General features: G+C 43.2%; 2 protein-coding genes across 2 annotated transcripts in view; one reads left to right on the top strand and one right to left on the bottom strand.

Moving 5' to 3' along the window:
• The window catches only part of LOC128365889 (cytochrome c oxidase subunit 6B1), an 85522-nt gene that overhangs the window by 4742 nt on the left and 59761 nt on the right, over positions 1-21019 (bottom strand). The window lies entirely within an intron of this gene.
• Positions 916-8616, top strand: rasip1 (Ras interacting protein 1). The gene is made up of 16 exons (XM_053326401.1): positions 916-1170; positions 1911-2032; positions 2348-2799; positions 2953-3213; positions 3314-3555; positions 3638-3802; positions 4374-4578; positions 4735-5033; positions 5140-5301; positions 5714-5754; positions 6058-6212; positions 6361-6473; positions 6584-6878; positions 7600-7763; positions 7842-7983; positions 8098-8616. The coding sequence occupies exons 2-16, from the start codon at positions 1911-1913 to the stop codon at positions 8274-8276; spliced, it is 2997 nt and encodes a 998-aa protein (XP_053182376.1). The 5' UTR covers positions 916-1170; the 3' UTR covers positions 8277-8616.

The following is a 21019-nucleotide window of genomic DNA, read 5'->3' on the forward strand; positions in this document are numbered from 1 at the left end:
TCAGGAAGTTGAACATGTTTATCGTATATTTTGTTTAAATCAGGGGAGACACTTTGATCTAAAAAGGGAAACTGATGAGAGATTTACCTTTTACTTCAATTACAGTAAATTAGGTTTTGAAGATGAATGAAAGGGGGGTTTTAACTTTTCAAAACTATGATTGACAATGGACAACTGACAACTGACGACATCTAGGTATAGGTATTCACTCTGATAGTGTACATGTTGTCCACATTTAAATTAGTAGTAAGTAATCTGTTCTCTTTTCCTTCAGTAAATGCAGACACTTTGAAACAGCAGAGGACCCGTTGAATTGGGAAAAGCCCATCATGACGTAGTCAGTCTAATAATATGGACTGCGGACTATCTAGCCCCTGAAGTGGGACACAGTGACAGCCTGCTTTCTCTCTCCATCACCACCACCAGTCGAAGACAAGGTCAAAGATCCTCAACCTTAAACGAGGACCCTTTCTGGTTGTTTTGAAATGCACTACGATATACTTTATTCCCTGATCAAAAATCACAACACAGTGCAGAGACTTGAGAAATTGTTGTGGCTCTGAAACTATGTTTAATGTCGTTAAACTTATTTAGCATTTATTCCATTTACTGATTAATTCAGACAGATCAATAAATAGATGTCGGATATGGATTGGCTTTCCTGGACAGGACACTTTACACTGTAGTATTTCTAACAAGGTCTTGAGGACCCATATACGTGTAAATTCACACTTCTCACCTCGCTTTCTACCAGTTTCTCCCTCTCTCTCTCTCTCTCTCCCTCTCTCTCTCTCTCTCTCTCTCTCTCAGTCAGGATATAGGTGTTGTCCACTGGAAAGGAAGGAAATTCTGTCACTTAGAACAATGGGCCTCGTTCTCTATCTATAGACCCAGAGAGGCTGAGAGCCACAGACAGGGAGCAGATTTTGTCCAACTGTAGCGAAAAAGAAAAGAAAGTATATTTTAGTTAACAGAAGACCAAACTAATGGAAGTTAAGAAGTAAAGATGCTTATGTAGAGCTGTGACCAGTTGAGGCCTTTGAGAAAATGGAATTTCATCGTTGGGAAAACGACACATCCAAGGATATTAGATTAATTTGAGCTGCATTTTTGCATCTAGGTGGCGAAGAGTGAAATAATACACTATAAAAGGATCAGAAGTGGCCGTGGGTAAGTATGTTTCAAGTTTTAATACCTAAGAGTCTTTGAATGTCTAGTCTACTATTTAGATTTTTCGAGTTTGCAAAAATATTCCGCTGCATTATGTAGGACAGGATGGTCTTAAAAACTGCTGTGCCTTCTGACTGGAATCACAGCAGCTGATTTAAGTTGTGCATATATGTCAAAATCTGATTGTATTGTAATGTGATTTGTAGTCTTGTCAGAGATTTTGCTTTAAAGGCTGGATGTTTTCTAGTGGAATACACTGATTGACTTTAGGGCCTTAAATTCCACCCGTAATGCGGGAAAAGTCAAGTGTAATTCTCAATTTGGATGGTAACTTTTTGGAAATAACACAGAGAAACAGGCAGGCAATGACCTTCTGAAGTGGGTTTTTCCATGTCACTGCGACAGCTGCTACAAAAGATGCTTCCTGTTTGAGAATGGGGAATACACGCAGTGTTTTATCAGGGGCTGATTGGGACGGGTGGGAGGTTTGGGTTAATTTCTTTCTGTTTGCTTTCACCTTGTTGACATCTTACTGTAGGTATCCTGTTGATATTCCTTGATGGTGACATCATTCCATTGTTATATTGTTTCAATTGTGGCACAGCTGACATGCATCTCTCACTACAGTGTCGACATAGATTAAAAGCAGTTAAGAGGAAACCTAACATTTACTGTATCTTGGCATACAGCAGACTTTTATATTGAAAAGCTGAAGCTGAAAATCTCTCTCCCTCTGTCAGATGGAGGGGTCTGGCAGTCCTCGCTTCAGAAAGCTCCATTTCCCAGTGGGTCTGTGGATCAACTCCCCCAGGAAACACTTTGCCAAGCTAGGGGGTCGCTGGCCTAGCGCTATCTCTGTGAAGTCAGTCCAAAGTTTAAAAAAATGTTTTATCTTGTTTCTTGCTTTTTATGTCATGCATATTTTACCTATCATACCAGATAGTGTTCAGTTAGAATTCAGTGTCAGATAAACATTGTCAAAACCTTTCATGTATTGATGCCATCTTATCTTACTTCCACTGTCATTAGTATCCTTTCAATCCTCTAACCTTTCCCTGTTTTATTTTAGTACTTGTTGTTTGTCTTTGTTTAGTCAGTCATAATTCACAGCTGACTGGTCCCTTCCTTTCTCCTTCCTCTCCCCTCCATCTGTCTTCCCCTCCTCTGTTGTTCCCAGGTCGACCACCAGCTCTGACGCAGCCTCCCTCCACGAGGCCCCCTCTGCTCCTTCCTCTTCCCTTTCTAACTCCACCCCCTCGCTGGCTTCCCCCACCCCATCCCCATCTCCATCCCCGGCCTTCCTCAGGCCGCGGCCTGCTGGGCCCCAGTCACGCACCAAGCGCCTCTCCCATCTCTTCCTGCGGGGGCGTTCCAACAGTGATCGGGACCGGGCAGTGGGGGAGAAGGAGAGAGAGGTATGGGCCCATTCGGCTGCCGCCTCCTCCCACCACTACCTGCCCCCTGCATCCTCCTCTGCCCCAGGCCTGATCAAGATCTATGGGGATGCCCTCTCCAGTGGGGCCAACTATCGCTCCCTACTGGCCAACATTCACTCCACAGCCAGACAACTCATCGCCCAAGTCATCACTCGATACACAGAGAGAGAGAGGGAGGAGATAGATGACGCAGGTACAAGAGAAGGAAACTTTCTCTCATTTGGACTTCTGCTCGAAAATGTTTTTAACCAATTGGGAATGACTTAATATAGACACAAACAGCAGTGTTATGGAAAAATAATTACCCACCCCCCCTCCTCTTCTCCCTTTCTCCATTACCTTCTAGTTCTCCAGAAACACAGCCCTGAGGACTTCCTGTTGTGTGATGTCATTGGAAAGCCCATCCAGCAGCCAGATGGAGCTATCAAATGGGAGACAGAGTGTCGGAGAAGTGTTGCCCCATGGGAATGTCCCTTGTTGTTAGTCGACATGTGGCGGCCTAAAGATGGATTTGAGCGGCGCTTTGAAATCCAAAGGAAGGAAGACTATGAGAGAGAAGAGATGGAGCGGGAGAAGGAGCGTGAGAGGGAGGGGGAGAACTATCAAGGTACGTCTCTGATACATCAGACAGGAGTGATTGTGTGCAAATGAAATTATCTTTCAACATCACACTGGCTGCGTGATCCTCTGAATATTTGGGGCCACAGGTGTGCGCTGGCGGCGGAGCAGGATGTCATCAGGAGGGGGACCAGAGGAGAGTGAGCGTGGACACCGTGGAAGGAACACAGAGCTCAGGAGGAGCATCAGTGACATGAACCTCAGTCTGCGGCGTCGCCAAGGCAACCATGTCGGCAATGACCCACGTGGGTCTGGCAACCGGCCCAGCAACAATGGAAGAGTGCAGGAGAGGAAGAACATTGTGAGCATGATCAGCCCCCAGCAAGGAGAGGTAAGATGGCTACCATGGGAGGGAAAAACTGAATTAATGGTGCATTTGGTTTTCTAACCATCGTGTTTTAACTCTCTTTCAGATTAGAGCATCAAAAGCTGAAGCAAAGGTTGGGTGGACGAACCAGCCTTCACAGGACGAGACAGATTACTCCAGCTGTGACCTGGAAGTGATGTCACAAAGTTTGATCCTTCCGCCCACAGACCGACCCTACTTCCTGTTGCTGCAGGGTTACGATCAGAGCAAGGCAAGACATGCTAGCAGATGGTATCACACACACAAATACTCACAAACACCACCCACACACGTATTGCACACTATGTAAACACACACAATGCACTCTAACCCACACAGACACATGCACATGGAATAATATACAACAAGCTTCCTAAACACACAGTTGTGCACGTAAGCAAAGTTATAGGTACGTTGTAGAGAATTTGTGCAGAGTTGCACGCTTGTACACACCCTTGACATGACATCATACCTGCATGTCTGTAATCGCCGCATACCATCTGTGTTTCCATCCCTCTGCAAGCCTCTCCCATTCAGCATCCTGCACAAAACATCCTCGGAGCAGCACAATGCCTCAACAATTTATCCATCGAAAGCACAAAACCCCTCTGTGTACATCACTCCATCTCACACAATGACCTCACACAGGTCTCCATTGTAGCAAGCTGTGACACACTTTATATGTTATCAACCGCCGTCAGTTAAACTTAACATCTGATGGAAGATTGATTATAAGCCGTAGCACTTAAAAGATAACAGACCTCCCTGACTCTCTTCTGCTCTTCACTGTGTGTTTTGTGTAGGATTTTGTTTTGTACATCATGGCGGGACATACGCATGTGTTTGGGAGAAAGCCCACAATGAAGGAGAGAGAAAAGGATAGAGAGAGAGAGAGGAAGGGGAAAAGGCCTCTGAAGGTGGACACGTTCCTGTCTGCGCCTGACCTTTTGGCCAGACACTTACTTATCAGGAGAGACTCAACTGTTCCCGAGACGCCCAAAGGACAAGGTATAAACAGAGTTGACTTAAATTATGTCTTTAAGATCCACATGGATCTCTGTGTGATGCCCTACAAAATTAAAAACTGGAGCATCTACAATGACTTAAAGCCACGATTGCAGTTTTTGATGTATACTCCCTTTATCTTATTTCACTTTATTCCAGCTCTGATGCGGCCTTTCAGAGGAGGTGCTGTCACACACAACGGAGTGGCTCTTTACAGGGAGACAGTCCTAAAACCTGGCGATGTCATTGGTCTGGGAAATCACTTCCTTTTCCTGTACCGTGACCCCCGTGTGACTCCAGCTCCGCCACTGGCATTGACCCTGCCATGGCAGACTGATGCCTCCACTACTTGCTGCCCCTCTGGGTTGGTGGACAAACAGGAGGCACTGAGGCAGTATCTTGGATCTACTGATGCAATTTTGAAGTTCCATCCCCGTCATGCCGATGCTTTGTTACAGGTGAGACAGGAAGACAGAAAATTTCTGTGAACTCTTTCTAACAGTCCAGTTATCTGGAATGATATAAAATAAATGAATTTATGTATATCCCTCCCTTTTCTCTTAGGATATCATCTCCAAGAATTCCTCTCCGGACTCTGGTGGAGGGCCTTTAGCTCCTGCTTATCTCCTGTCAATCATGATAGACCATGCCTCCAAACACCTTGATCCTATTCTCACACCACAGATATTACTCAAGGCAGCCAACCTAATAAAAGAAATTGTCTGGGTGGGTAAAAGCACAATATACATTTCCATGTTCATTCAGTGAAATGACAAAATATCTCAGATGTCTAGTCCTGGTTCATCTTTTAAGCCATAACAAATGAAGCATGAGCCTTTTTTGGGATAGCACTGCATGGCTGTGACCATAGTTAGACGAGCCTGGCAGGAAAACATCAGGTGGGCAGATTGAGATTGCCACATTCAGTCAGACAGAGAAACCAGCAGACAGACATATGCCCTTCATTGTGGCCTGCTAGGTTGTGGACAGGAGCAAGGATGAGCTGATGTCACTTCCCTCCTGCTGGAAAATGTGCTGTAATTGTCCTGGCTGCAGAGCTAGACTCCGCTCCCCCTCCTCCACCCCCACACTAAGCCGCGATGTCTCTCCTCTCTTCTTTCTCCAACTTTCTTTACAGGATAACATTAAGGAATTTGGGGATAAGCATCCCACGCAAAAGTAAGAACATTTTGTTCTACGTCATGTTTCCTCTGTTTAGAGATCTCCTGCTGAGTGATTCATAATACATTTGTGCCTGTGCTGTTATGTCTTTGGTAAATTTTTGTGGTATGATGAAAGCATTTTAACACAGTGATGCTAAAAAATGTCTGAAATATAGTTGAGTAATAATAACTCAGCCTATTTTTACTCACAGTATGGTGTGCTGATCTTTTAAACACTAACAAAAAACTGACTGAAAGAATAGTCAGAATAATTTCACAGCCAACCCTAAATTTGGCATTTCATAAATGTTGTGTCCAGTTCCACAGAGCAAGAAGGTGAAATTAGCTTGCCCAATGTCCAGAAACTGTCGTCTGACCTTCGACCCCTGATGTTCTGGATGTCAAATGCCACAGAGCTGCTGAACTTCTTCCAAGTCAAAGTTGAAGCCATGGAGAAAGAGTGGGAGTTTGAAGGTGAGAATGATTTGAAAGCGATTAAAAAGAAAATGTAATATTTACTTCCTAATTTGATGAATAACCTTCTATAAAAGTATTTTAGCAACAGTAGACATGAAAGCTGATACAAATTCTTTAATGTATCCGAATGATCGTTCCTTTAAAGCCCCCGGCGACCCAGTGTTGACGGCTGACATGGACACCTGTTCAGAGGCCCTGGCGCAACTAGACGATGTCATTATGCACACCTTCCAGCAGTGTGTGTATCACCTCACCAAGGTGAAAAGAAAAACTTCTTAACCTGTTATCTCCATTTATCCGCCATTGTTCTTGTGGTGCATTTTTCACTAAAACAAATTAACAAATTAATTTCATTTCTGTCTACACAGACCCTGTATTCGCTCCTTCCAGCCCTACTGGACAGCAACCCTTTCTCCAGGGAGGAGAAGGAGAAAGAAGTGGACGGAGCGCGGGGTGGAGAGGCAGAAGAGAAAAGAGAAGGAGAAACAGAGGTGGATGACGTGTCGGCTTTGCCACCCAAAGTTGCAGGGCTTGTGGAGGTGTATCGCTGTTCCTTGATGCTGTCGCGGGAAGCTTGTTTGTCTCCTCCGCTCACCTCCCAAACCTTTGGCTACCTCTTCTTCTTCACCAACACCTCTTTGCTCAACACTTTGCTGGAGAGAGGTCAGAGGACAGGGGTTAAAGTTTAAGTTTCATTTAAGTTTCAGTGTCAGTTTATTTTTTTTAAAGGATAGATTCACAGTTTGTCTGAAAACAGTAGTCAGGCGCTAATCTGAACACTGAAAGAAATGTAACTTGCTGTAATCATTCTTTCTGTTCATAATCACCATTGAGAGATCTCCTCATAATGCACTTACAATGTAAGTGATGGGAGACAAAATCCAGGTGAGGTTTCCGCAGTCTGAGTTAGTCATATCAAGTGGACATCTGCTACATTCACAGTCTTTTTAGCATCAAATTCCTCTGTTGTGTTTCCTCGGACAGTGTTTCCCTGTTGAGCTGTGGTAGTAAGTACAGAAACAAAAAGACTGTAACACTGAAAGATATCTACTTGATACTGAAAGCACATTATGAAGTGATATCTTAATAGTCATTATGGACAGGATGAATAATTACAGCTGATGATTACTGATGATTACAAAACCCATTTCAATGTTACTCTGGGCACCTGACTATTGTTTTAGGACAGATTTGAAAAATTGTGAACCTGTCCTTTAAATGTTGAGCCACACCTTATGAAAATGTTTGTTATAAGATGTTGAAAGTGCTTCCTTGGATAACCAGACAGAAAGATTTCCTGTCTTAATCACACTAAAAACATAATACCTCTTTTTTTCTCTCTCTTTCCGTTCTCTCCTTTGCCCACCTCATTGCTTCATTTAAGATGGGCTTTTTTCTTGGTCCAGAGCAGTCCAGATCCGTACAAACTTGGACCTGGTTCTGGACTGGCTACAGGGGGCAGGATTAGGGGACATTGCCTCTGAGTTTATGAAGAAGCTGTCAATCACAGTTAACTTTCTGTGTATTCCCAAGACCCGACTCATTCAGGTAATATAACTACATGTGGAGTGCTGGCTCAGCCTTCCCCTTGTGTTGTAACAGCATTTTTACTCTCTCATCTTCCAGTCATCTTGGAGCAGTTTACAAGAGGACCATACCTTGTTAAGCCCTGCCCAGCTGCACCACCTACTCACTCATTACAAGCTGGGACCAACCAGAGCCCCACCAGCATCCTGGGCCCCTCCGCCTGGAACAGAGCTGAGTGGAGGTAATCAATAAATATATGAAACTAATAATAATAACTCAAATATGCAAGTGAGGCAATGAAACTGTTAAATTATGTGTCAAGTCAGTTATTACTATTCCCTTTTCTGATCTTTAGACATATTTGAGAGCTTCCTGGATCACCCTCCTCTTATCCTGCCAAATGAGACTCCACGCCTTGACCTTTCCCAGCCAATCCCGAGCCCTGAGCTCCAAAAGGAAGTGACACGTCTCCGCACCTTCTTGTGGGGACTCGACCAGGATGAGCTCCCCGCCAATCAGAGGACTCGGCTTTGAGCAAGCCCAAATTTGTCTCTTTATGCATATCATATAGAAGTAAAAAGGATATCACCAAAAGAAGCACAGAAAATGCAAACTGGACATGTTTTGCTGCCTGGTTGTGTGTTTGTTCATGACATTTCCATATCAATTCATGTATTCATTTAGATATTTTCAAGTAAGAGAAATACATTGGCTTTGGTATGTCTTTATAGAATTTATTTTAAAGTGGGGAGTAAAAACCCCATGTCAGGCTGGGCCACGTAGTGTTATGCTTTACGTGACTGTTTTACTTGGCTTCCATGTATGTTTTTGAACTACTTGTTTTTAATAAAATGCTGAATTCTCGTCTAAAAGACCTACAGTTTCCATATGATCTTTGACAAGCTTGTTTCCCACATTAGGGCCCCTGGGACTTGGCACTCGTCTCAGCTTTTAACACCAAATATTCCACAAGGTGGCGATGCAGGACTCATTCCCCTATGACGTTAAATGATGAGTCTGCAGGTAGAATTGCTTGACTAAGGAGGCTATCATACAACTACATTATCGTCTGCTCCAAAAGCACACTCTCATTTCCTGTAATAATGGTAGCATTTTACGCAGGATCATGACTCAAGCAAGCAAATGAGACTGTGACAACCGCACACAAAGGTTACCTTTACCAAGGTAAGCTGTCGTAAAAGGTCAAAGCTGGGGAGATTTTAATTTCCCTTTGGTTGATGTGACACACACAAGTGGTCAGTGAGGTTTCCCATTTCATTAATGTGGCCATATAGAAATGTCCAGGAGGCAGCTCGTTAAGCATAAATTAGTGGTTGTCCCTGAACAGACAACAGACAGGTGATATCATTTGAAATGAGTAAGAGCTGAACTTGAACTTGCTACTGTCACAATTTTGTAATATCCAGTCAATTTCACCGCTTAGTCAGCCAGACGGCTTTAGAGAACAGTTCCCCAGTTTCTTTGTTTTGAGAGTGAAGCTCTCTGACGTCTCGACAAACACAAGTTATCATGTTTCTCCTCTGGCATCTGGCCAAATGGCTTCCTTTCTTCCGGTCAGCTTCTCAGTTGAATTCTTTTACGGTAAAAAGCTCAAAAAAACATCAGTCCCGTGAGAGACCCCCTGCTTACATCATCACTGTTGCCTCCGGTTCTGTCTCCCCAATACTCTCACAGAGCTGCCATCAAAACACATGCCATTGAGAAAGACCGCTTATAGATTATGAATCATGAGGAGCGGCACCCTGTGGTTACTTTTATCAATTAAGTGATTGTAATCACTCTCATTTGAAATTCTATGCGGTGTATGAGTGAGAGTGAGACTGTGTTTGTGTGCTAATTTCAACTTTCCAGTAATGTCATACAGATGTAGTCTGTAGACTTATAATTTAACACAGATGGAGCTCAGACTGGTATAGGTCCACACTGATTGTGTGATATTGTGTACAGTAGTCCATGATACAATATGGTGACCAATGTCTGATTACTATAAAGGAACTTGTCAGGTTTAGTAAGCATGTGACACATATAGTTTTCTGTGATCTCAATCACTGACACACATCAAATGACATACACTTTCTCCCAGACTTGCGCAATCATACACACACACATACACACTCTTCTTTCTCTGTCTCACACACACACGCACACACTTGCTAAACTTTTTCACCCAGGTGCAGAGTCCCACACCTGCTGTAACGGCTCTCTGTAATTAGCTCAACACAATTATCATTGGTGGTTGGGGGGAGGGAGGGGGGTGAAGACAATGGGCTAGTTATTCTTTCCCTATCATCTCCCTCTTTCCTTTTCTCTCCCTGCTGTTGAGTAATGAAAGATTCTTCCCTTCTTCAAAGAGACGGAGTTTCCTACAAAACAGCTGAGTCAGAGGAGAGAAGAGAGAAGGATGAAAAGAAACGGAGAACAGTAGGGAAGCAAGCCCGGTAATGCAATGCTGCTGGTATGAGGCCCAGTGGACCACAGGGATTGTATTCATTGTTGTACACACAGAAGTCATTTTCAGGAACCAGAAAAAGCCCGTGGCTCTCACACTTAACCCTAACAGCCACAATTTGGCACAGCCTCAGTATCTATTTGTGATCTGGTAACACTTTACCTGAGCCCTACGTCATTGAAAGCCCGCAGTATAAGGAGGTTTTTCAAATCGTACGTCAGGGGAAACGGCAGAAAACGATGACTGTAATACCACTGATGGAGGCTGTGAGACATGCACTATCAGGAAATCGGAGGGGGAAAGTGTGAGGGTTTGAGTCCAAAGTAGTCATCATTTACCAAATATTGCGGAATCTGGTTTCTCGTACCAGTGGGGACCAAATTAATTCTTTATCCTGGTCCCACAAGAGAAGGGGAGTAATATTACTTTTTATGAGTCTGGCTCTCAAGAAGTAAAGCAAATTTTATCATTTTGGGACACAGAGTAAAAATATGTAAGGACCTGGCTGTATGAGACACAGTCATCAGAGAGTCAGGGAGCCAGCTGCAGACAGAAACAATGTTAGAGTGGAATATTGTAGATGGCTGTGGGCTAAGTCCTGCATTAAGGCCAGGAAGAAAACAGAGGAGCAGGCAAATCTCTGTTGGTTCACAGACAGACAAGGAGACAGACTGGGGGTGTAGGAATCTGTGTGAGGTTTAAGACGAGTGGAGAGAAGGTCAGAGGTGCCGGGAGGGAAATCAGTCTGATGCAGACAGTCAGCTAGGTTGGAGATGAGGAGATTGTTGGGCCCAACCATGGGTCAGACAAAGGCAGGCGTACTTGGAATCTCTGAGTTTCGAGGCTGCCTTTGTTCTGTAATGCCTGAAACAAAGGAAAGAGCGTCACAGAGTGTTCCAACTCCAAGTTTTACTCATGTTTTACTTACCCAAGCCCAAAGTTCCTAAACACATTCATTCATTGCAGAAGACATCAGTAACTGCTACTATAAGTACTTTTTCCCTGCTGGGTTTCGGAGGCTCCCCTCGCTGGACAAGACAAGACTTCAACTGAACACAAATCTCACCCTCAATTTGCCTGCATAAGGAAGAAAGGATTTCTTAACAGAGGAGTAGATAACTTTTACGTCCGCTGCCCTCCAGTCGAGTCGACTCCACGCCGCTGTGTTTCTGCTTGCTGCTTGCCAAGAAGCTAGCCACCACCGTAAAACCCTCCAAGAATCAAGACAGCATGGCCAGCACTGGACGAGCAATGCTGAACTCCACTAACAAACTTTTACACACACACACCTTATCACTCTTCCCAGAGAAAAAAAGAAGACATCTCATTAATTTTTCTTAGACAACTAGAGATCTATGTGAAACCAAAGTGAGACTATGGCTTATTTCTCCTGTCTCCCATTTGTTTCTAAAATGCACAACATCTGAAATTGGACTTTGTAAGTTTCAAACAAGACCTCGTCAAGCTTTCAATTAAGATTCATCCTTTTGATATCAGGCAGTGGAGACAACAATAATGTGCTCAGGCTGGGAGCTAGTTCAGAGTTTATCACTAGGTTCACCCAGGAGTGTCGGCCAGAACACTACTTTAAGGCCACGTTGTCCGGAGTATAGAGGAATAAAGGGCAGAGACGTGGATATGTTGTTCACTCCTTTCTTTACTTCTCCTTAGCAGCAACACATACATATGTCCCAGTGCTCATGCAATAACAGCAGGATATTACTGTTGTGGTTTTCTATAAATAAGAGCGGTCTCTTTATGGACTCAATCTACTCTCATCCCAGCCTCCACAATTCATGCATCTAAGGCTGATCTTAGCCAGAGCAAATAAAGAGCTCTCTGCAAGTGCTCATTGAATTCTCATCCAGACTTCAATTAATGTTATTAGGAAAATGTCTAACATGCATACCACTCACTAGGGGGGCATTATTCAGGTCTACAGTGTTCTCCTACTATAAATGCATGTAGCCTATTATTAATTTATCATTATTATTATTATTGTTACTTAATTAATTAATTAATATTGTGTCACTGCAACTTTACTTACTTTATGTCTTAGGTCTATTACTTTTGCATGAAAAGAACAATGATTTATTGGTGGTTGGAGGGCAATAAAGATACTATTTCAATGCAGAATCAAAATAAAACCCTTTCTTATATATTATTTTAATCTCACTATGACTTTTACTTTAAAATAGTAGATAGATTTTTGACACTCATCACAACATACAAGCTGCACACGTGGCGCAAAAAGACGTGAACAACTGTGAACCCTGGATAATGTGTGCACGTGTCAGCAATAGAAAATCTCAGTGGACAGCAGCCTTGTCCATCACACAATCTGCATCATGATTGGTTGATTTTAAAGACTTAACGGGCTAAAATAAAACACGTGTGAATTGTTTATAACATTTTGAGGGCAAGTATTTATTTTGGTTCTGATTAGAATGTGGTCCGCATATCAGTTTTAGCCAATGTTATAGCTACAGATTAGCCTCTTAAAATGTGCAGAGGATGCCAGCTAACTTGGCCAACAGCTAACCCGGTTTTAAAGCTGTAGTGAAAGCTCTGGTTTTATTTTAAACTACACAACCTAAAGTATCATCGTATGGAAGCGTATCTGCAAGTTTATTCAAATGGCAATTCATTTTGAAAAATGGCAATTCAATCTTCAATTTTATAATCCAATTTGAAAATGCACTTGGCAATTCACAATTCAATATGCAAAGTGATAATGCAATCTTCAATACAGTTTTAATTATCTTAATGAATGCTAGGATTTAAAATTAAATTATGTGAATTGCATTTTCAACATGGTATTCTTGCACCTGTATTCAATTTTTCAAATTGGCAATTCAATCTTCAATTTTGTAATGCAATCCTCGCATCACTTTGTATATTTTTAAGTTAGACAACACAATGATATACCACAGTGCCCGCGTTTACTGGATTGCATTTCCACACGCGTTATCTGCACCAAAATTCAAACTGAGAATGCAATCTGCTAGTTCTCTCATCAAGGCGGGTCTTAACAATATCACGTGACTTCCCATCTGTGTCCAGGTATTGGGTAATACAGGTAACCATGTAACCAATGAGAGACAGGTAGCGTTAATGCGCGTGCACGGGTCAAAAGGAGGAGGCCTGAACAAGAAATGGTGAATGTGGTATGGACAATGAAAGTGGAGAAGGAGAGAGTGACCGAGAAACATCCAGAGAGGAGAAGGTCAGAAGGACAAAAAATGTAATATAAGAACTTTGACCAGACAAGGACCGGCAGACACCTCGGTGGTTTTCTAACCGGCGGAGGGACAGACGGACCGTAGTGAAAGGCACTTTGCATATTGAATTGTGAATTGCCAAATGCATTTTCAAATTACATTAGAAAATTGAAGATTGAATTGACATTTTACAAAATGCATTGCCATTTAAATAAAGGTGCAGATACGCTTCCATACCATTGGTACCAAGCACGTCATCCTAGGATGTGGACAAGGGGGTAAAATAATGCTCTAAAATTAAGTTACATTTTTGCGTGAGATGGCCATTTTCAAAGAAGTCCTTGAACATTACGTCAGTACGTCTGAAAATAGATGCTATGGGTGTCCACAGGTCTCTCCTTTGCAGACATGCCCACTTTATGTTAAAGTCATGCAATTTGGGACAGAAATCGTGTCGTCTTTTGCATGCAGTACAATTGTTATTTTCACTGTTCCTTAAATGACCTAATTTAAGGACTATTTTGGCATACTGTTTGCCCTAAACAGTGATGCATAAACATATAATGCAAAGTTGAATTTTTCTAAGAACCACATTTTTTAAAAATGCTGTTTTTGTACTTTCATGCATTTCACAGAAGGAAATGTTCAGCAGGAACATTTAAAAAAGAGATGGCCGAAAGACTGCGCTACGCAGTGAAGAAGATGATATGACCCTGGCTCACCAAGGATGACCAACATTTTAATGCACAGTTTTTTATTTTTAAAACCAGTGTTTCCTCTCGTTTTTTGGGGTGGTAGTGCATGGGCAGTGCTTTTCACTGTCAACTATTCATTTCCCCATGTTTCATTTTGTGGTTTAGAAAATGACTTCTCCCTTTTGAATGATAATTCCTTTCTAGCAGTCTTTGACCTATCTTGGCTGCCAGTGCTCTAACTTAGACCAGCAAGCCAGAGCTATCAGCAGGTAGCATTCTAGCTCGCCATTGTAGAGAGATTCAGGTTGGGTGGGTTTAAAACACAAGCCTGACTTTCCTGGGCTTCATTGTCCCTTAACCACATACTTCTCTCCTCATACAATTCATCTGAGCAACATGTAGCTCTACTCAATATAAACACATGCAAATAATGTGGACAGCAACAACTTATTTTAATTGTAGAACATTAAACTGAAATTATAAATAATATGATTCATCTGGGTCTAAGTAAGTACATTGCTTATTTTGTCATGTCTTGTTTTAAAAAGCTGTATCATGAATTATTCCCCCATACACGCAAATGCATGCTCCTACAGTATGATTCCATGTTTTATTCATTCTTTTCATATTCAGTAGTGAGTCCAGAATCTGAATCTGAATTACAAAACAATGTTATTTTGTTATTGATTTCTGAATCCAACACACAAACAGTCAGTTGTTACTGGTCAGTTAAGGCAATCTGCATTTTTTTCAGAAGAGATCGCCATCGTCAGTGATGTTTTATAGTCTTATCACAATTCTGTTCAAACTGTGCTTGATGAAGTGTTGTATACAAAAGTTGGTGATTTTAATAAACAGCTTTTTTCAACATTTTTTAAATTGTCATTGATATATGTAGCTCCATAATAGCTCTAGTATTGCTCATTTTTGTTTCCAAAGGAGAAATAAAGGAAGTCTCAAGCAAGACTCCTGTTGCTATTTGTCATATCTCACCAAATATTACTCCTAGTGAATTTTAGGAGAAACATATCAGACCAAATGGAGACTAAAACTGGGCTGAAATGAGAATCTGTTTTGTCTCCCTGAGCTGTAGAAGAGCAAGCTTTGAGCAGTAAATTTTTCATCTGGGTACTGCTCTCCCTCCACGGTTGCAGGACTCCACCGAGAGTTCTTTCCTCTCTCTACACTAACCCACAGGCACACACCAATATGTTCCTCTTTTGCACATCTGGCAGTCAGGTAGCATGGGACATGTGTGTTGAGGTGACTTGAATTGAGTGCAGAGACAACGGCCACCATCTGTACCATCTGGCTATTGTTGAACATAACGGCGCAGCCACATCCACCATTTTGGTTCTTAGGCCAGGATGACTTCCTCCCAAAGTCACATCCGCCATCTCACATATTAATTGAAACAGTTATTGACTTTGTTGGTCATTGTGAAGATTAATAAATATTATTGTAGTTTTAAAAAGATCTCCTTCTGTCATTATTGTGCACATTTATTGCGATAGGTAGCTGATTGATGGAGCCAGTGCTCAAATTCAAACCTGCACTGTTCACTTGTGGGTGCCGACATCCAAGATGTTAGCAGCTTTAAGTGATAAAGTATATTAGACTACCTTTTTGTTTGATTATTGGTCCCAGGTGGTGCCCTGTATTATAAATGAATTTAATCATTTTTCATTTAATCATTTATATTTATCTTTGATAAGTTATTGCTAATAACCAAATGCGCTCCTACCAGATACCCAACAGGATTCATAGATGAAATAGACAGCTGAACCTCAGTGAGTGACTCAAAGGCCAAGAGAAAAGCCTTGGTCTTCCTCAAGAGACAGATCTGCTTTCTTCTGGTTACATCACCCAAACGTGAAATGCACACATAAACAAACAAACTTTTCCTTTTTTTTTGGTGCACACGCATGCCCCTACACACAAATGCACGCAGGCACATGCAGGGATATAAAAGAACCCCTGTGAGGTCAGATCCAACGGGCTGAGGCTGTCCACTGTTAGTCGGACTAGCCAGCTAAGCCTCACAGTCTCACTGGCAGCTACAACCACCACCACCAACCACTGTACCCTGCCTTGCCCTGCCCTGCCCTGCCCCGGCCTCCTCTCCACTGGCGGCTGTCTGTCCTGGCCTGCTGCTGGCTCTCTAGGGCAATAGCGCATTTATGTGTGTGCTTTTCAATTTGGGACATGGCCAGTGCCACCAATTTGGGACTGGTGGTCTTTTCCTCTTTTCCAAAATGTCCTCATTTACCTTTTCCCTCCTTTCCTCTTCTTTCCTCCTGTTTTCCTGCCTCGCTCTCTCTCATTCTCGTTCAGTATGTTTCTCTCGGGCCGGGGGGCCTGTGGGTAGGGGCCTTATTCCATCAGCCTGGGGCTTCTGTCAGAGGCTTGTTCCATTTTGCGTCATGGTGTTGACTGAGCGGACCCCACACTTAACTCCCATAGAGCTATGGGGTTGGGCAGCAGGGCGGCCAGTGCAGGCTAACGTGGCCCCGTGTTCAGCGTGGTAATCTGATGGCCATGTTTATTTTATGTAGCTCTCCTTTGATGGAGCAGAAAAAGTCTTTGGGCTTTTTGTTTCAGCACTTTCACTGCCAGGTCAGAGGTGCTCGCCGTGGTTACGCTCAGGAAGAATAATATTTGCCCTTATATTCGCTCCAAACAGGCTTTTTTCCATATTAGTGTCAGGGATACTCTCTGGGTTTCTGCCTTCCACTGATTCGGCACATTGGAGGTGAAGGGTGGTGGGGGACCGCACCTAAATAGCATCGCTCCCTGGAGGATAATCGGGGTGTTCCACAGGTCGTCCCCGGAGCCTGTTCCTATACCCCTGAGTGAACCCCCGTCACACTCAGCTGCGGATCTGAGAGAAAGCCCCGCAGCCATATATATATATAAGTCCCAGTAGTGAAGGAAAACACACACATAAACACATGAAAACACTCTCCCTCCTGCTTGGTTGCTCCAAGCTCCACCTCAGCTGTCAGAGGTCCAAACTTCCCAGGGGTTCTTTTTAATGCATTTACCAAAAAAAACAGTTACCTCTCGTTGTCTGCCTCACCTCAAAACTCACACACCTACCTATCTGCCTTGTGTCAGCTGTTTCATATGGGTCGAAAAGCCAGGGAACCGCACTAAGTTATTATGTGAGGTTTTGACCCAAAAGTGCTAAAGTGAGGCAGAACTGTCCACATTCACTGGATCAAGTTATGACCCAAATTTTGCTCTGTACAACCACACCATAAAGCAAAAATAATTTCATGTGCTGTCCCTCATCATATTGTTCTGCACTTATCGTGTCTCAATTGAGCTTTACAATGTTGATCTGACCTGGGAAAGTGTTCTTTGAGTGGCTACTTACAGGACTTACTTTGTCATGCAAGAATGCTTTTTGCTTTGAAGATTAATTAGTACGTAGCTTTTGAGAAAAGCAGCCCAGATTGTGGTCGGAATATTGTTTATCCAAGTCGATTTTGTTATTGTAATTGGCAGAGGTCTGTGCTGTGATCATGATATTACAGGAATGAATCAATGTCATACAAGATAAGACACCCTGGGGAGTTTTATATGGATAATGTTTAATTTCCTTCGTTATTTATGATCTGAATACAGGAAAAAATGGGTTCAGGTCAGATATGAACAATAAGAACTCACGCAAGCGCACATGCACACAGATACACAGGATAGGATGTATAATAAGAAACTGGATCCCCATCAAACATTCTCTTATCTTTCTATAAGAGATGAATAGAAAAAATGCACAGAGGACTGTTTACACATCCTGCCCTCCTCCATATATCCTATTATCTACCTTTCCGTTCTAAGACATTAGATGTGTTTCTGGCCTCCCCCATGACTGTGAGGTATGTGCTTACTCACAGATGAGAGAGCCTAAACTCTGATGTAATCCAGGGGAAACAGGGAAGCATTGAGGGGGGGACTACCCTGGTGGTAGGTAATCCAATCCCTCCTAGTGCAATTTAGCAGCTCAAAATAATTACCGACTGACTGCCCCCAAAATCAGCACCAGCAGCCAGACAAAAGGAGGTGTAGACTTGGCTTGTTAGTAGACACTGATGTAACGTCAGATTTAGTCGGTCACTATAAAGAAGAGGCTAATCTGGATCAGGGTTTGGCCATGTTGCATTCAAAGGGAGCTTGAAAGCTGCTGCAGATGGCACAGTGTGGGAGACAGTAGAGAAGCCGGGTCAGTGAGTCATAAAGAAGCGCTGTCTGTCAAACTCACCGGCCACAAATCTGCCTGTGAGGTGTGTCTCATATATCTCCACCTCTTCCCACTCACGTTCACCCAGTCAGGACCTGATTAAAGGGGTTCGCCTTTCCTGTGACATGTCTCTATCTCTGTTTTCTTCCTGTCCCACAGATGTCCCTTGCTCTTGGCCCAACACCCTCTAGATAATCTGTTTTACGTCTTTATAGTCGCTATCTTTGTTTTGTCATTCTCTTCCATCTCTTTGTTTTTTCTAATCCTACTTCATCCCTTCCATCTCTATCGCTGGTCATTAGCGTGTTTCTCCATTACAGTTTAATTTATCTCAATCCAGTCATCCTCGCCCACCCGTCCCTCTCTATTACTTTCTTTTCCCTTTTCATGTGTCACCAGTCCATCTCCGTCATCATTCTCTGCTTCCTCGGATAGCCACTGTCACTGTGTTTATTGTCTTAGTGTCAAACCTAGACCTATGTCTGTCTAGGCATTCTGTTCCATCCCCTTCCATCCCACTCTTGTCGTCATCCCTTTCATTTTCTCCCCAGTGATTGTCCATGTGCCTGTTGTTTCTGGGCTTTCAGTCCACTCTGCTGCTTCTTATCGTTCACTGAGCCATTCCTTGCATTCCTGGCATGCTTCCTGGCACTACCGTGGGGTCCAGCCAGATGCGAGGGCGTCTGTAATACAAGGCAGGCGCTGAAGCAAACTAAAAGCATCCCATACATCCAGCAATGACCTTCTGATGAGGATGGACAGTGTGATTGATGAACAGAAAGTAGACAAGGAGACAAGGGAGACATTGGGGGAGATGTAAAGACACAGTGGCGGCGGGGCCATAATGGTAATGTCTGTGAACTCTGCGCCAAAAATAGAAAAATGCTGGATAGCTTTCATTTCTAAGTCCTTGACTCACAGACTGCTATTGATGAAAGAAGAAATGTAAGGAATTTAAATGCCTCCCGACAGAGCAGTTTGTGGTTAATTGGAAGCAGCAAGGGGTCAAAGTGCACATAAACACTGGAAACAAGAATAGAGAGATTGGAATAACTTTCGTGTCGTTCCTCTTAGTCACAGTTCTCCAAAGATAAAGGTGGATCACTAAACTGCACACTAAACAAAGCTTTAGTGAATGAACAAAGGTCAAGAAAATGAAACCGAAGAGGCGCAGGGGTTGACAGGTTGTGCTGATGTACAATTAAAAGATGGCCATCAGACTTAGACTCGTCAGCTGGAGATAATGATAATGGTGGTTGAAAAGAATGCATGCAAACACATTACTTCCGTATCTTATTCTCACTATTCCAGAGATAAGATAGTATGTTCAAGAAGTATGAGGGACAGATAGTGCCCAGTTTATATAAACATTTACAGTAAGCGCTTTCTTTCCGAGAAAGAATACAAAAAACTGCAATACAACAACAACTGCAGAGAATTTCGATCTAAAAAAAAGGAAGACAGTGTATCTTCTGTGCTGTGTTTGCACCGCTTTAAGTCAAAGTCACTTCAAACCAAAGTTGACATTTCAGTGAACTTGAGGTCCGCCTCCCCTCCCTGTGCGGTCAAAGCACAGCCAACTGAATGTGGAGAGAAGTCTTTTTGATTTCCAAACATTTTCAAATGCACTCAGCTTCCAAACTGTTGTGCTCAGCTCGCCCAGTCCGTCCATCCGCTACTTCAAAACATAAACACTGACAACATGCGGATATGAAATTTCCTCTCCTGTGTTTGCTCTTAGTTATGATGAAATTTACACACTCTGTATAGCTGACGCACAGGAAGTGGTCAGTGGAACGATGGTAGAATCAATACAGCTGCCCATGCGTGCTGTTATAAGTTGTGTTATCTACTATCATTGTTGTGGGAGGTTGATTTATGATTGTCAGCGTGTAATGAGTGTTAATTTAATGAATGGCCAGTGATGAAGGGGGCTAAAGTGCGTCAGCATTCACAGAAACAGCCAGGCCATGTCAAGTTAAAAGGGGGTAGTGGGTTATAAATTGTTTTAAATGCTGGGGTAAACTACCTAACAGACGTAAGCACATGTGTGTATCTGAATACGTGTATATGTGTGTGTCCATCCATCTGCAAAAGGGCATCGTCCACCCCCCCCCCCACCCCCCCATGTGACTGGGGTCACGTAATGTTGACAGAGTCACTCAGTAGGGCCAACTACGACGTCACACAAGTCCTCTTCCCTTTGTCTTCCCGCTCCCCTCACTTCTTCCCCGTCATCTCTCCAGGCCCCCTTACACACACACACCCCTCCCCATTTCCCCTGAGTGTTTGTCAGCAGCTCTCAGCTTCCGTAGAAAAACACGACAACAGGCTCAGTGTGTGGCTGACGCAGACGTACGGCGCGCCGGCAAGTAGTGGTCAGCTCTGATACAGTGTACATCACTCACAGACACACGCACACACAGATGTAGTAACTCACCACAGAAATGGTGCAAGACTGAGAATGCCGCTGAGAGAAGCGGGAGGGAGAGCCGGAGGAGAAAGCGGGAGCTCTGAGACAGGCCTGGGCTCTCCACCGTATTAACACCAGTCTGAGATGTAGGGAGCAAGCAGGGTAGATGGAAAGTGTGTTTGCACAGTAAAAAGTTCCTTTTGCGTGGGTTGCTTGCTTCCCCTTCTCTTTCTCA

This window comes from Scomber japonicus, chromosome 10 (genome assembly GCF_027409825.1).
Source record: "Scomber japonicus isolate fScoJap1 chromosome 10, fScoJap1.pri, whole genome shotgun sequence".
Lineage (NCBI taxonomy): Eukaryota > Metazoa > Chordata > Actinopteri > Scombriformes > Scombridae > Scomber > Scomber japonicus.

Coding starts and splice junctions, on each gene's coding strand:
- rasip1 (XM_053326401.1), top strand. CDS start 1,911: ATGGAGGGGTCTGGCAGTCCTCGCTTCAGAAAGCTCCATTTCCCAGTG. Junction 3,214..3,313: donor GGAGGGGGAGAACTATCAAG/GTACGTCTCTGA, acceptor TTGGGGCCACAG/GTGTGCGCTGGCGGCGGAGC. Junction 3,556..3,637: donor TCAGCCCCCAGCAAGGAGAG/GTAAGATGGCTA, acceptor ACTCTCTTTCAG/ATTAGAGCATCAAAAGCTGA.